This window comes from Grus americana, chromosome 1 (genome assembly GCF_028858705.1).
Source record: "Grus americana isolate bGruAme1 chromosome 1, bGruAme1.mat, whole genome shotgun sequence".
NCBI classification, from domain to species: Eukaryota; Metazoa; Chordata; class Aves; order Gruiformes; family Gruidae; genus Grus; species Grus americana.
The window spans coordinates 160,057,301-160,073,587 of record NC_072852.1 but is presented as its reverse complement, the minus strand read 5'-3'; the positions used below and the strand labels follow the sequence as shown (position 1 = coordinate 160,073,587).

Genomic DNA, 16,287 nt, shown 5'->3' with positions numbered 1-16,287 from the left:
TATTTCGTCATGCTAGCCAAGAAGTATAATATACATATACTTTTAAAACAGTTTAAACCTTTTGTAATATTTAGTGGTGTTTATGATCATGTGTAGTTCTTTGTTTTCATTTCTAAATTGAAGGCAAAGGGCCAAATCTGCTTGTTTAATTAATGCAAGAATATGTGAGAGTAAGAACAGGTTTAAGTGGTGTGGTGGGTTGACCCTGGCTGGGGGCCAGGTGCCCACCAGAGCTGCTCTCTCACTCCCCTCCTTCACTAGACAGGGGAGAAGTATAACGAAATGCTTGTGGGTTGAGATAAGGACAGGGAGAGATCACTCACTAATTATCGTGACGAGCAAAACAGACCAAACTTAGAGAGGGAATTCATCTAATTTATTACTAGGCAAAACAGAGTGGAGGAATGAGAAATAAAATCAACTCTTAAAACACCTCCCCCCACCCCTCCCTTGTTTCCCGGGCTCAACTTCACTCTTGGCTTCGACCTCCGCCCCCCCCAGCGGCACAGGGGGACGGGGAGTGGGGGTTATGGTCAGTTCATCACACGTTGTTTCTGCTGCTTCTTCCTTCTCAGGGGAGGAGGACTCTCATCGTTCCCCTGCTCCAGCATGGAGTCCCTCTCATGGGAGACAGTCCTTCACGAACTTCTCCAACGTGAGCCCTTCCCATGGGCTACAGTCCTTTATGAGCTGCTCCAGCATGGAGTCCCTCTCATGGGGTGCAGACCTTCAGGAGCAAACTGCTCCAGCGTGGGGTCCCCCACGGGGTCACAAGTCCTGCCAGCAAACCTGCTCTGGTATGGGCTCCTCTCTCCACGGGTCCACAGGTCCTGCCAGGAGCCTGCTCCAGCGTGGGCTTCCCACAGGCCACAGCCTCCTTCAGGTGCCTCCACCTGCTCCGGCATGGGGTCCTCCATGGGCTGCAGGTGGAATCTCTACACCCCCTCATCCTTCCTCAATGGGCTGCAGGGGGACAGCCTGCTTCACCATGGCCTTCACCATGGGCTGCAGGGGGATCTCTGCTCCGGCGCCTGGAGCACCTCCTCCCCCTCCATCTGCACTGACCTTGGTGTCTGCAGAGTTTCTTACATCTTCTCACTCCTCTCTCTGGCTGCAAAAGCTCTCTCTCTCTAAGTGTTTTTCTTCTTCTTAAATATGTTATCACAGAGGCGCTGATTGCCTTGGCCAGCGGCGGGTCCATCTTGGAGCCGGCTGGCATTGGCTCTGTCAGACACAGGGGAAGCTTCTAGCAGCTTTGCGCGGCGGCCCCCCCCCCCCCCCCCCCCAAACCTTGCCATGCAAACCCAACACAAGTGGAAAATCTGAATTTGTATATACAAGTCTCATTACTTAACAAAAATATTAGTCCTAATTTTGTTATATTTAAGTTAGGCTCAGGTGCTTTTGTAGCCACTTAATTTTATTTGAGCATCCACATTTAAGAGGACAACAGTCACACACATCTCTGCCCGTGATATTTAATGTAAGCTTCATGTTAGCTGAGCATAAATAGGAATTGGAAGGACAGCTATGTAAGTAATGAAGACTGACTATTAGAACATTTAAGAAAATTTGGATTTTTTTCTATTAGTTTCCAAAGAGGAAAAAAAATCAATGAATTTTTCACTTACTTAAATGCAGTGTATTGGACTTCTCTCAGTGGGCAGCTGTAAGAGCTAGTTATCTTTCATTACAGGGTAATTAGTCCACAGTTCTCTTCAAGGAACTGTGTGTAAGATTTAAATTAGAACATCTTCTATTAGTAATATTACTACATGCATCCTTTTACAAATAAATAGTGAAGGAGATAAGACAGTAGTGCTTAACAGAATTCTGTGAAGTGGTGTCTTTTGCTATAAGGCTGTGTTGTCTGACATTTGTTGTTATCCCATGTGTACTAGTGCTTGCTCGACTGATGAGAGGGCATCACAGAAATATTACTTTACCGTTCTCCCTCAGACAGTAGCTGCTTCTCCTAAGTGCTTCCATACCAGTGCTGGTGCAGGGAGTTCCCTCTTTTCCCTGCTTGCCCCCAGCTGTGTCTTCCCTGTGCTGTATCCTGTGGAGACCACCTAGTATAATTGGAAGAGCTTGTCTTTCAGGGATGAGAACCTTTGGATGGGATTTTTTTTTAAAACAACTATTTCACCTATCTAATGTGTGCCACTTTTGTCTGCAAAAGTAAAGGAACAGCATATTTTAGTACAGATGTAGAAATAAACGGCTAGAGACAGCAGCACCGCCAGTTATTAGAGAAGAGAGATCAGTATGCCAAGGCATTGCTTTCTCTTAAAGAAATTAATGTTGGGCCACAAAGTTGATCAGAGGGCTGGAGCACCTCTCCTGTGAGGACAGGCTGAGAGAGTTGGGGTTGTTCAGCCTGGAGAAGAGAAGGCTCCAGGGAGACCTTATAGCAGCCTTCCAGTACCTGAAGGGGCCTACAGGAAAGCTGGAGAGGGACTGTTTACAAGGGCATGGAGTGATAAGACAAGGGGGAATGGGTTTAAGCTGAAGCAGGGTAGATTTAGATTAGATGTTGGGAAGAAATTCTGTCCTGAGGGTGGTGAGGTACTGGAACAGGTTGCCCAGAGAAGCTGTGGATGCCCCCTCCCTGGCAGTGTTCAAGGCCAGGTTGGATGGGGCTTTGGGCAACGTGGTCTAGTGGAGGGTGTCCCTGCCCATGGCAGGGGGGCTGGAACTAGGTGATCTTTGAGGTCCCTTCCAACCCAAACCATTCTATGATTCTGTGTCATGAGATTCATTAGGAAGATCTGTATCCCTTTATCTTGGACAATCTAAGAGGGTCTGGCCTTGTTTGTTTTTTTTTTTTTTTTAATAAGGATTGTGCCAAACTATACTGTTGATTGCTGTAACCTTCCTCACTTGGCCAGAGATGATAATCTTCCTGATATTCTTCACTTGGGGTACAGAGTAGATGAGCTTGGAAGGGATGTCCAGAGACCTAGTCCCTCTTTTAAAGCAGGATCAACTGCAACAGGTTTCTTAGGGCCATATCTAGTTGGGTTTGGAGTATCTCTGAGGATGTGGAGACTCCACAGCCTCTCTGGGCTACCCATTCCTGTGTTTTGACCACTGTCTTCCAGTCTCCCTTGCCATTATAGTTCTTGCCTGTTAATGACTCTCTGCCACAGGCATATCTGGCCACAAGTGTAATTTTCAGTCATCCTGCCTTGTTCAGTCCTGCGTATACCTTTTCTGCACACTTTCCCCTATGTACCCCGTTATGTCTGATGACAGTGTATTTGACAGTTGTCACTACTGCCACTGTCCTTCAAAATCCTCTTTGCCTCTTTAGCTGTTTTTAGCTGATATGGTTCCAGAACTGATGACTGTGCAGCTGCCCTGATGCTGCTTGCTGTGTAAGAGGCTGGAGGAATTGAGACCTCGGGTGGGGGTACTGTTGTTGTTGTGTCACCACCCTGTGACAGTTTACTATAATCTATGGGACAGCATCCTATCCTTGGGGTTTTATAATGGCTTTAATCTTGAGCAACTGTTGCCCTAGTCCTTCCATTACTTGTGTGGATTTTTTAGTGACTGCAGGGTCAGTATATGCTGGCTTTGGTAGAAGACAGTGTGTTGATTCAGTGAACTAAAGCTGCTTTGGGGCAGGGGGAGCAGACAAACTAAACTACAGACCAACCCAAACAAATGTGTGCACATGCACTCTTTTGTTGCTGATATGATTAAGAGCTAAACAAGCAGTAAATCAACTAATGTTTATTTATGTGATTGACAGATTGATATTTATTTTTGAATAAATATGCCTATTTACCATATGATGTTGTTTTCTGAATGTCAGAAATTAAATCTAGTGCTGTTTAATGGCTCCCTTCTTGTGGGGAAAATAACTCCCATTTACTAACAAGATGCAGATGCTTCCAGTTTTCTGAAATGAACTCACTGATCTGCTCTGTGTCTTGTAGTGTAGTTTCTGGCATCTTTATAAACTCTCTGAAGGCCTTCGAAACAGTCTTTATCAAATGTTTGAGGATGGCTGCATCTACTGAAGAAATACCACCTTGTCTTGACGTCAGTGATGTCAGCTATTTGTCAGGAAGTAAACTAGTAGCCTTCATGTGAGGACAGGGAGGAGGATCCTAAACTACACCAGCCAGCTGAGAAGAGGGAGCTGTAGGTGGGTAGAATGGGATTATCCATGTTACAATTTGGTCAGGGCAGAGGGCTTAACAGCCTTGTTTTTATGAAGCGTTGCTTATTCACTGTCTGTGTCTTTTATAGTGTTTGAGAAATGACAATTTTCAATGTAGTTGCGTGCTTTGCTCAACTCTGTTTCTCAATTTAAAGACTGGATATTAGGAAGACGTTCTAGGGTCACTTATCTTCCTGGCTATCAATATCAGGCTTCCTGATGCTTAACTCATCAATAAATTCACGGTGGTGTGAGCTTGGACAGATATCTTAAGTTTTAATTTGATTTCTGAATATGAGGTGTAAATATAGTGATGGTCACCTAACTTTGAAAGGATTATCAAAAATGCAAAAATACCAGACACGTTTTTTTCAACATTAATTTTTTCTCTCCAGGTTCCAATTTATTATTAAGGGTTTTTTTTTGCAGGCATACAATTAATATCCTTTGACTGCAAGCTCAGTGTAACATCTCAATAACACAGTGCTAATTTTTCTTTACTTGTTGACTTCTAAATGTATTCTCATGTCCCGTCCCCCGTTTCCCCCCAAAACAACCCCACAACCTAAGGCATTACAAAGTGCACTTACTAATCGGACTGTATGCTTGTGTTCCATATTCATTTGCAAAGCTTTGCATTGCATCTGTAGGACAGGAGAAATAGTATGGCTGTGTAAAGAATGCCTTGAGCATATGTATTTTCTTCACCTGCTGTAACATTCAGGTTTTTGAACTGTTTGTTATTCAGTTTGTCTTCTCTACTGAACTTTCAGTTTCATAGTTCAATATAGGAAATTTTGTATGTGTCAAACTTGCGTCCTTAGTAATGTGAGGCATTGGTTTGGCTAGAAAGATGCTCCCCTGTTTCTCCCTCTCATCACTTCATCCTGCTTTTTTTCCGTGAGTGCCTGGTTTTCATTTAGAGTAATGTATATTTTCTGTTAAACATCTCATTGAGCGTTCTCTACCAAGCTGAAGACTTTTCTTCCAGACTGGAAGCCAAATGGCCTAGAAGATAAAATGCTGCTAACTTTCTTTACTGAATTCAGTACAGTAATTCCAAGTGCTTTTTTCACTGCAATCAAATGAAAAATACCATGTAGGTTGAATCCTAATTTAAAAAAAAAAATAAAATTGCCAGGTAGGAGATCTAGTACTCTTGCAGAATAAATTGTACTTAATTGTATTGTGAAATAAAGTAGCTTAATAGTGTTGTTTGGCTGTTTGACTGTGGTTTGAATTTATTCTTTAATTGATAAGGTGAAGTACTGTGTAGCACATCAAGCAAGGAATCTTTCTTACCTTACTAATGTGTTCAGCATGGCTTTGTGCAACACTGGCACATTGCATTTTAAACTTCGAGTTTGTATTAATGATGAAACAAATGCTGCTTTTACATCAGGCAAAACCTTGTGTGGTCACGCAACTGATAAAACTTTTTTGTGTTGCATGAAAAATGAAATGGTCTTCATGAGGCTAGATGATTGAGAAGACTAAGATTACACTTGTTAGTGTTTGCCATTTCCTTTGTGCATCCCTGATTTCTTCTCTTTATCTTTGTGTAATCAGCAGCTATATCCATTTCCAGCATCTAATTGAACGTAATGAAGAAAGAGGTTGGGCTGTTAAGCTTCCACATTCTCTGCTCTTTGTGGTGCTCACGGTGCTAAAAAGAGATGAGTTAACATAAACCTGAGTAGGCTGTTTAACCTTCTTTCTCTTCTGGAAATGTAGATGCAATAACATTTGCAGCTGAAAAGGCTCATTCGCAGTTTCTAATGTTTAAGGATGCAAATGAAGCATTTTGTCTTTTCTGTTGCCTGGAGGTGTTAAGCAAGGAAACAGAAAGAGGTTTCTAGGATTAGTTCCACAGATTTCTTTTATCATGTAAAAATCAAGGGTGGTTTCAATGCCACGAAGTGAAGAAAAGCAATATGGAAACCATCCAGGGAAAATTCTTAAGTTTCGTTTGTTTCTCCCTAAATTTTCTGGGTATTCATTACTACTGATATAGTCGAATACTCAAACTTTTTGCAATAGAGCAGGGCTAAGTTCCTGGGCCTGTGTGTTGGCTCGTGTGTGTGTAGGGAATGTTTTATAGCTGACGAAGCAAAGCAATTCATCCTTGACAGTGGCATGTCATACAAACTACTGTATGTTCAAGTTTTTATAGTTTGTATTTCAGAAATGCTTCTAAAATCTTGGATAACTCAATATTGCATTTGGGTTCTGGACAAAGATATAATATGTAGACCATCTAAAGCTTTAAACTGTTTTAAATTATCAAGTAAAACTTCATCTTGATGATCAGATCCAAAGTGAAAACTTAGAACTATAGAGCCCCAGAGGTATTTTTTTGTTCTTTGCAGAGTCCTTGGAAAAAGCTTCTTCTGTGTTCTTTTCACTTGCAAAGGTATGACCTGGAAGCTGAATATAATTTTTTTCCACTTAGAAGTATAATATACACTATGAAATGTTTGATTAATGAAACTTATTTAATTTTAAAATGTAGAATTGAATCAGTGCAAGCACATTTACCCTTTGTACATATGCTGTATGATCGTACGAGTTTGTAGCTTTTATCTTGTTAAGATGTCTACAGATTATAGTTGGATTCTTACAGTTTTGACTTTGTAAACGTAATTCCTGTGGAATTGAAGAGGAGATGACTTTAAAGTTTATGTAAAAGCTGTCTTCTGTGCAGCATTTGTGCTTAAGGTGATGCTGACTATTTAGATTTATTCTGGCTGCTCCTTGGTGTTTATGCAGGAGGTCATGCACCTCTTCTGAGAGGTGCACACTTTTTTGGGACAATGAAGTTAAGTAGCCTTAGATTGTGTTTATACTGGTTCCAGTAACTGTGCCTTTTTAAGCTCAGCTTTAGAGTAGTCTAACAGATTGATTTTCCTCTTCCCAGCCCCAAATATTTGAGTATACACATATTACATTTTGAAAAACATAAATATGCCTATCTCTCTGTATATGATATATAGGTATATGCTGTTCCTGCATTCTATTCCTAGCCTGCATTAGAGAAGGCATATCTGGGGCTTGGATAAGGCCTGTCTTCATTTGGTCCTTCAGAAGTTTGGTCATACTGGTGGAACTTAAATTATAGTGCAAGATTTTCTGGTAACTGATTAATGTATTTTCATAGCTCTGCATAGTTTAAACTATACTTTGGAGACCAGCATGAACAGATTCACACCAGGATTAAATAAATCAGATTTATTTCTTAGAATAATGGCTTAAAGGGAATTTGTTAACACATCTCCCTCCCCATGCCAGAGGTTAAACATGGAAACTGGCATCTGTGTTGATTTATTTCTAAGTAAATCAGTGTATTCTGGTTTTCAGTTTTTAGTATTCCTGCCCAGCAGTCATCTCTTTTCTTACTTAAGGTAGTGGTTGTGAAAATGCTTTAGTGTTCTGTAATTTCAGTTTTAAGAAGTGAGACAAACTTCTTGCAGCTGTGTTCAATTTCAGGTAAAGCTTTTTCATTCTGCTAGCTTTTCCCTTTCTTTAGAAACACTTCCAATGTATCACTTGCTCTTACAGTATGTGCTCTTATTTGAGACAGGGAATACAGATATTTAAAATGGCCCAGTATAGTGTCACAGGTGGTGACATAGTTTGTGTGGTGGGTCTGGCTTCTAAAATGCAGTGGTTTTTGGAGCCAAGTAACAGTAAGTTTATATTTTGAAGTAGAACTTGGAACAAGCAATGAGGTCTGGCAGGCTGGGCAGCACAGTTCTTTACCACCACTCCAGCAAGTTGCATTGGGTTCTGTCACTTTCCCAATCACCAATTAACCTTTTACTTCCCAGGCTAGTTGCTATCACTGTCTGCCTGCTGCTTATGCAATTCAAGGTGATTATAATACTCTGTCTCCTTCCCAAACCCTCAAACAAAACAAAGACCAGATCTCCTGAAAGAACTACAGTAGCCAAAGGCAGATATTTAGTCAGAGAAAAAGTAGGATGCTACAGCCCTTCCTCCTCTAGCATATTTATCTATGTGCTTATATCACATACTGTATTCACACAAGAGGTGCTATGCCGTTCTGTTGTAAGCCTGTACAGAAGGCTGTAGTTTACTTTCCTTCAGTATGGCTCACTTAAAAAACAACATACCCCACCCCCCCAAAAAAAAGCCATCAACGCAACCTTGTTCTTATGAAGGATGCTACTGTACCTGTAAGTATTTTCTTTTCTCTTGTGTGTGTACATGAATATGTGCATATTCTGAAGATCTCTTGGCTTCAAAAGTTTTGCTTATTTCATTCTAAACAAGATTGGAGAAATTCTTGTTTGCTGAACTGCTGGAGAATTACTACTTTTGGTGATCCACGATAATACCTAGGCATGTTGCTGTTTCAGGCCTTCTGCAACTTAAAATAAGTTGCATAAATGAAATTCTCTGTTTGTTAATACTAAACTTACAGATTGATGCCTAGGCAGATCATTGGCCACTCCTGTATGCTCTTTATTCTGAGCTTTCAGGATAGACAGTTCCTGTATTGCGAGATGATCTGTTATGTACCCACTTCTTTCAATATATGCCAGTATGCCTGTTCTTTTTTTTCTGGTAGGACTCCTGAATCTTTGGATGTTTCATCTGGCCACTTTAACTGGATTTTCCTGTTCTTGGTTGTTTTCAACCTCTGTTGGACCTTCCTTTTGCTGCCAGCTCTGCTTCTGAGCCCTGCATTTAGCCCGTGTAACTTAGAGGCTTTGAGCCCAGCTAGCAATTACAGTCATCCTTGAGCTGTGCTGCTTAGCTGCTTTGCTTTGTACATAGCTGCAGGCAGCTGCATCTACAGGTCTGTTTACTTCTGGTGAGCCATGAGTCCCTGCCGTGGATGAGAGACTGTATTTGTGGAAGATTCCAATTTTTCTGGAACTCTTATACTGTTTGTGATAGACTACTATTGCCCCTTCCCTTCCCCATTGGATCTGCCTCCTTGACTGGCTGTGTGTTAAGAGGGAAGAGAAATTAAGGCAGTCATTCCCCAGTACAACTGTGAAAGAATTAATCAGCTGCACCTAAGTATTTCATGGAAACCTCTTCCAGATTTTCCTGTGAAGAAACTTGAGGGTTGGGACAAAACCCCTTTGAAAACCAGACCTATAATAAGAGTTTCTACTGGAGTTCTTACCTGTGGACCTTCCTTCATAATCTCTTTGACCAGTATGTTCTTGAGTAAGTGTGGTAAGTTGTTACCACAGTAGCTGGTCTTGCTGTTGTCTCACTGCAGCAGAATCTTGCTTCTGCTTCTTTTCTGCCCCTAAGATGTTCCATTACTTGACAGCACATGTCAAAGACTGGGTTCAAGCAGTGGCTTTGCTTCAAACTTCAGCTATTCTGTGATTAAAACAGTGCTTCTCAGAGAAGCAACAATGTGCTTTATTGCACATTGCAAGCCTTAAAACAGAAATGCAGACTCAAAGGTGAAAGCAAGCCAATATGGCGGCATGCAGTCCTGTCGTCCCCGTACCCCCTGAGAGCTGAGGATGTGTCTTCCCCCAAAATAAGGTTCTTGTTCCCAGTTGTGTGCTCCAGCAGCTTATGTGGTCCTTCCTCCAGCGCCCATGACGCTTCTCTGTTTAGCTTAACTCATGAAAGCAATGGAAAACACTTCTCACCAAAAAACGATAGGTCATTGTCTGCCATGTTGGTCAGCTAGGCCAACTGAGGAGTGCCAGCACCTGCCCTAAGAAGGAGGATAGATAGGGCTGTGGGATGGGATGTGCTGGAGAGGAAGGAGAGGCTCGGAGAAGGTTGGCTCTGGTCACTCCTGACAGACTGCAGGCTCTGAGCCTGCCCAACCAGTGGTGCTGGGGTTAGGCCCTTTTCTCCTGAGTGAATTACTGTTACTGTCTTCTGGTAAGTAGTATCTTGAATTTGGATAATGTTGAAAACATCATATGTAAGTCTGGGTTTGAGAACACATGATCTGATGGCTATACGCAACAGATCATTTGACTTATGTAAATTTAATGAGCTTGTTCAAAACCAGCTCTGTTTTAGATAGGAAAGATTATTTTCAGTAAAGTAGAGCAGCTACAATTGCTCCTGAGATCTCCATCCTCTCAGCCATTTCTTCCTCAGAGATGGGAAACATTTTCCTACAACTAATCATTTTGGGTACCAGGGAATGAGCAAGCACAAAGCCTGCATTATTGCATTGTTTCTGTGTGGTAAGATAATTATAGGGGCTTTTGCACCTGGAAGCAGCTGGGCACTTGGAGTGTGTTTTGCCACATCGGTGTGGTGGAAGTGGAAGAATCCCTATACCAAATGATCCTGAAAGAAACCACAAGATTCTTGATACCTGTGTTTTTGTATGTGGCATACCTCCTTGCTGGAGCTGCACAGTTAAACTGGTGTTATGTGCAGATTTAAATATCTTGGCTTGAATGAGGACACCAAAAAGTGTGTTTCATTGTCCATAACTAACGTGGTAAAAGACAGGAAAAGTTTTAATATCACTTGTTTTGTCTAAAGCTGGATTGGAACTGTTCAGTCATTTCCTTCAGTGCTGAGAAGCCTGGCAGTGAGTTGGCTGGTTTGCCACATATTCATAAGCCCACAGAAGAGTATATGTTGCCAAGGGAGCTAGTGTGTATGAAAGTTTATTATGCAGTTTTCCCTCCTTCATGCTTTCCGTTCTGAGTTCTGCTTATGCTGTCACTGAGGCTGAATACACTACTGACTGTATAATACGGTAATTGTGAATCTCTGCATTCATAATTGACAGGAGGCGATGCAAAGGAATCTCCTCTTCAGTTTCCTCAGGTCCTCAAGAGTTTGTCAGACAGGCAGGTCCTTTCCAAACATTGAGAGGATGGTGATTACGCTAGCATAGCTCTGTTTGGCCCTCTCCGTACCCAGAGCAGTCAGACGTGGTTGACAGACTGTGAAGGTCACATACAGCTCAACCACAGACTTCCCAATTGGATTTTCCAAATCTCACCTTTCCTTGTCCTACTTTGACACTGCTTAATTTTTGCTATATTTGGGGTCCTAAGTTCCCTGAGGGTAGAATAAAGCTTTTGTCTGGCTTAAGGCGGGGGGGGAAAGCAGTTCATTCTCTCTTCCTTTTTTGTGATTCTTGAGGCACTACAATTAAACCAGCTATTGCTGGTCTCAAAAATAGAGGAGTGTTGGGGAAAACTCTTCAATACCTACCTCTTAGTCAAAGAAAGAACTAGCTTTCATGGCACAGAATGTATTCTGAAATTGTTCTTTTGTAAAATATTCATTATTGTTTGTCTGTACCTTTGACTATACAAAGTAGAGCAGTGATACACAGGTATGTTTCTAAAGAAAATGCTGATGCATGTTTATGGTGACATGTGACACATTCCCTATGCCCAGATATTTAGCCTTCAAGGCTGGAATATGCTGCTGAACATGTGGAAGAGTAACAGAACTTTTGGAAGAACTTGTTTGGTACGCAGTGTGTAAGCTTGTGTATGTACAGCAGAGGGTCTAGCGCTTGCAGTACGTTGCCAAATCTGTGTGTGGACAGACTGTCATCAGGCACTGAAAGTTTTTCTTGCACAGTTTCACCACTTCTGTGTGTTGCATAAACTAAAGGTATTAATGGATGAACGCTGATAAATCTTTGTGGGAACGGAAGAGGATACTGCCACATTCTTATGGTCTATTTTTGGTATTTTCAGAATCAGGCATTAGAGTTTTGAACAGAGCATTTAGTACATTACGTGTTAGTATTGGCAGTGAAGAAGCTGGGGTACTTTTCTGGTGAATGAGCTGAGAAGCTTTGGCAGAGAGCTTGAGCGAGCATCTTTGAGTGACAGGGTCTTAAATCATTGTAGCAAGACTTGCAAGAGTTTGTCCCATAGTGCCTTAAGATGACAAAGTCTTATTTTGTGAGCTTAGCTAAATTTGGTTGCAAGTCATGTCAGATAATGCACACCTTTTCTGTGTAAGAGATGGTTTGATGTATTGGCTGGAAACCGGTTGATCCCCCTTGGTTTGTTTAACTTATTTTTGATTTAAGGATATTGCAGCATGCAGAGTTGTGTGGTTTCAGTTATCTTGTGATATCACATTGAGTTGAACTGTTTTGTTTCAGATTTTGTTGCTGGGAAATAACTGGATGTGATGACTAACCATATAGTGGACTCGCTGGTGGTACTAAGCTGCTGATTGTTCACAATTGAAGAGCTGTTCTGTGTAAGGTTCAAAGCAGTTAAAGCCAACAGGTGCATGCGTAGACAAGTGCATTTTGTAAATTCTGGACATTGAAAGTATACATTAAAAAAAGAAAAAGATAAATTCAAAAATATGAGTTGCACCTAGTGATATTTTCAGTAGAGTAATGTGAATCTGCTGCTCATAATCTAGTACTTAATTTTTAACAAGTATTGATTGTATCCACATGGAATATTATAGCTCTACAAGATTCACGTAACAAATATACTGGATGCAGCAGATTCATTTCTTGAAATGGCCTGGGATGTTTCTTCTCAGGTGGTTCATGAATCTCTCCTGAATGGTGCTGTCCTCTTCTTATCCGACTGCCTCCTTGGGAGGGAGCAGGGAATGAATGGGGCACTTTGAAAGTCCATGCCGTGAGGCAGTGAGAAGAGACAGTAAGTCAAGCCACGTGTCTCCTGTATGCCTTTCACTAAAAAGCAAAAGTTTTGAACCCACTTTCTTGATGACCTCCTGAGATCCCATGTTTTTGATTGTAAACTTTGAGAAGAGAGTGGGAAGACAAAGCAATATATGGTAAAGTCGGAAGCATGATCTCCAGTTGCCACATATGTAAGCGAACTTTTTCGATAAAGCTTTTTGAGATTGGAATACAGTCTGACAGGGAATACAGTCCGACAGAAGGCAACTCTTCCCTACCTCCAGGCGTATGCAGGTGCCTATTTAAAACTCCCTTGTTAAGAGTTTCCAGATTGTAATCTGCTGTTTCTGAAATGGTCAGCTCCAAACTTTGTGTCGCTATGATTTCAAACATCAGCTCCTTGCTTCTGTTTCTCTTCTCCTTAAAAAGTGAGTTCCTTTAGTGTTCATATCCTTTGGCACTATAATATTAATAGGTCTGTACCCTTGTGTCAGTTTTCCTATCCCTTCCTCCCTCCTGCTGCAATCTTCCCAAGTTTGTAAGACATCAAATCAATATTACTGAGTTGGTGAACTAATAAGCCTACTGTGGTATAGAAGAGGTGAGCTGAGATAAAAACCCAGATGGTTCATTGTGAGTTGAAGCTAATGAGCCTTTGAAATAGCTCTAACCAATGCTTTGCATTTGGTTTGGGTGTCTTTGCACTGAGCTTCCTAGTGTGTCTGTAATATTTAACCTGGTCTTTTCTCGGTTATCTGTAGCACCCTGTCAGCTAGGATGATAGGAAGTTGTCCATGCAGAGCTTCTGCTATTACACCCTTCCTGCTAGGAAGCTGCTGACAGTGAAAGCAAGTGACTCCCCAGCATGTTGGGAGCTCTTGGCTCTTACAAGATCATGAATAGGAGGACATTGTTCCCCAGCTTAAAACCAGTATTTTTCTTATATCTGTTCTATGGTCACATACTTTCATCATATAAATGCACAAAGCTTCAGCAAATTACTTTTTATTGTTAGTCACTATAACTATCTGGCAACCCTAACATATGCAGCACAAGTGTATGTCAGAAGGACAGTGTATTAAGACACCAATTCTGATATAAGAAATTGAATGTTTGCCATTGTGTTAGTGTTGGTATTAAGTAAACTGCTCATCAGCTGGAAACACATTGTTTTTAAGAGTTTTAGAGGTGTCTTAGAATTCGGCCAAAAAAAAAATCAATGAAACAGTTGGAAAAAATTGTGCAAGGTTACTAGTATGCTTATTCTTTTGATGTGTTTTTTTTTCTCTATAGTACAAAAGATGTTAAGTTGCTGGAAACATGCATGTACTCACTGATGCATCAGTAATTTTCAGTGAAACAGTTCTGATAGAATTGCCTTTAGCTCTGTATGTTTCTGACCCTGGAGAGGTTTGAAGAAAATGTCTGTATACTTGATCACTGAAATCTGTTGCTGGTGTAGAGAAACAGGAGGGGAAAAAATGCAATTCAGTGTTCTGTCTGTATTAAACTTTAAGTATTAAAGTATTTTATGTTAACCTCTTTCCGCATTTATATTGAAAGAGTTGCCTGAGAGAGCTGGGGAGAAATTATTTTACTTACTACCTTATTTTCAAGATCTTCAAATACATTGAGTAAGAGACTTCCATTTTGATTTTCATCAAGGTTTGATTTTAAGGAATGTATAATGGAATTTTCAGCTGCATTACAGTTTAGCAAGCATATCTTTGTAAATCACTTGTGACTATTCCAATGGTGAGTTAAGTAGCCTCTATTTTCTCAAGGGATATTTCTAACTTTCAAGCTGGAGTACTTCCACTTTCAGCTATTTTTCTTTGGCCTGGCTTTGATTTATACAAATGCTAATTATAGGGGCTTTGAATCTGTGTGTATACATAGTTTCACAAGGTCATACACATTTCTAATGAACTGGTTGAAATGCTGCTTATATATTGCTAGGCTGTTACATAAACAGATCACTGTCTTCTAAACGTTTCATTAATCAGTTCGAAAAGAGAGAAAAAAAAATCAGTAGTAATACCTGTGTAAAGCTGACTTTTAGTTTCATCTCCTAAAGTTATACCTTCATTGTCTTTACAGGCATCAGAAGGTGTCACCTTCATTGGACCTGACACGCATGCTATTCAAGCTATGGGAGACAAGATTGAAAGCAAATTGTTAGCCAAGAATGCAAAGGTCAACACGATCCCTGGCTTTGATGGAGTAGTTAAGGTGAGAAATCATTTAATTACTGTCTACCCACTGTAGGAACAGTGTCTAAATTGAAGTACAGCTATTGAAGGTCTGATGCAGAATGTAATTATAACTTCAACTTCTTTTTCAGTAAGATGTAATTAAAAATGGGATAAAGATTTTTACTAGCAAGAGAGCTTTGGAGAAGAATGATGTCAATGATGTAGTAAGGACTGCTTCTATGGAGTCTCTAAAAATGTTTTGCTTTAACATGAAGGCAGGTAAATATGTTAAATATCAGATATGGATTCAACTATCTGCATGTGTCCTTACACTTCTTGGCTCTTTGCTTCTTGTTAGCCAAGATCTTGACAGGCAGAAGTTAAGAGTGAAGCTTGTTACACTGTATGAAGTTTCCATTTTATGGTCTCTGCTAATGGTATAGATTTCGAGGTGTTGCAAAACTCGGTGTGGGGGGAAGTTGGTGGCTCTTTGTCTGGGTCTAGAGGTAGTGTTCCTCCTGGGGTTTTAGAAGGAATGATTTCCAACAGTTTTATAAATATTTTGGTTGTTTCTTTATATTTTGTAAGGTGAAATAAAGTATTTCTTTGGTTGTATTGGGCTCTTATAAGCTATCCTGTGTGTCTTTATATATTGTCTGTGTTAACGTAGGTAAATAAGCTTTTTTTCCTTTAAAACCTTCGTTGTATACACCTAAAACTTTGGTGTATTATAAAATGTTGACCTGGGTTGAAATTTTTTGTGCTTGGCATGTCAAGTTAGATTTTTTTTTTCCATGTGAAATTTAAGTAAAACTTTGAGTTGCAGGAAAAAGTGAAGTTTTTTTTCAACAACACTTTAACATAGTTGAAGGGAAAGCTTTTCAGGTTTTATTTATGACAATTGTTACTGACCTCCAATCATCATAAATCTTATTTACATGATGAAATAGGAAATGTCAAGATAATTGGGAACAACTGAATATATTGATGGAATGCAGACTGTATTTTAAGGAACAACATATACCAGGGCAATGGTGTTCAGCATCATGTCAGCTAAGTTGGATTTTAAACCCTGTTAGCAGGAAGAAAACAAACCCAACTAAATGAGAAAGATGAACAGAGTGCAAAGAGGCTAGGCCTCCATAAAATTATCATTCTGATGGAGGATGTCTGGAGAACTTGGCTACTGAGAGAGAACAATAAAATCATGAAGTAGCTGAGGTCAAAATGCACAAGAGAATTCTTCAGTACTCGTGATGGAAATGCCTGTTTCATGTAATGCCTGGCAGTGGGATATGCTTCAACAGGAA

At 40.5% G+C, this 16,287-nt stretch overlaps 1 protein-coding gene across 4 annotated transcripts in view; it reads left to right on the top strand.

Annotated features, from left to right (window-relative positions):
* PCCA (propionyl-CoA carboxylase subunit alpha) overlaps positions 1-16,287 on the top strand; it is a 299,061-nt gene that overhangs the window by 70,988 nt on the left and 211,786 nt on the right. For all 4 annotated transcript variants that reach the window (XM_054821090.1, XM_054821100.1, XM_054821117.1 and 1 more), the window contains exon 7: positions 14,883-15,014. In XM_054821090.1, coding sequence (XP_054677065.1) covers positions 14,883-15,014 — 132 coding nt within the window. The remainder of the gene's footprint in view (positions 1-14,882; positions 15,015-16,287) is intronic.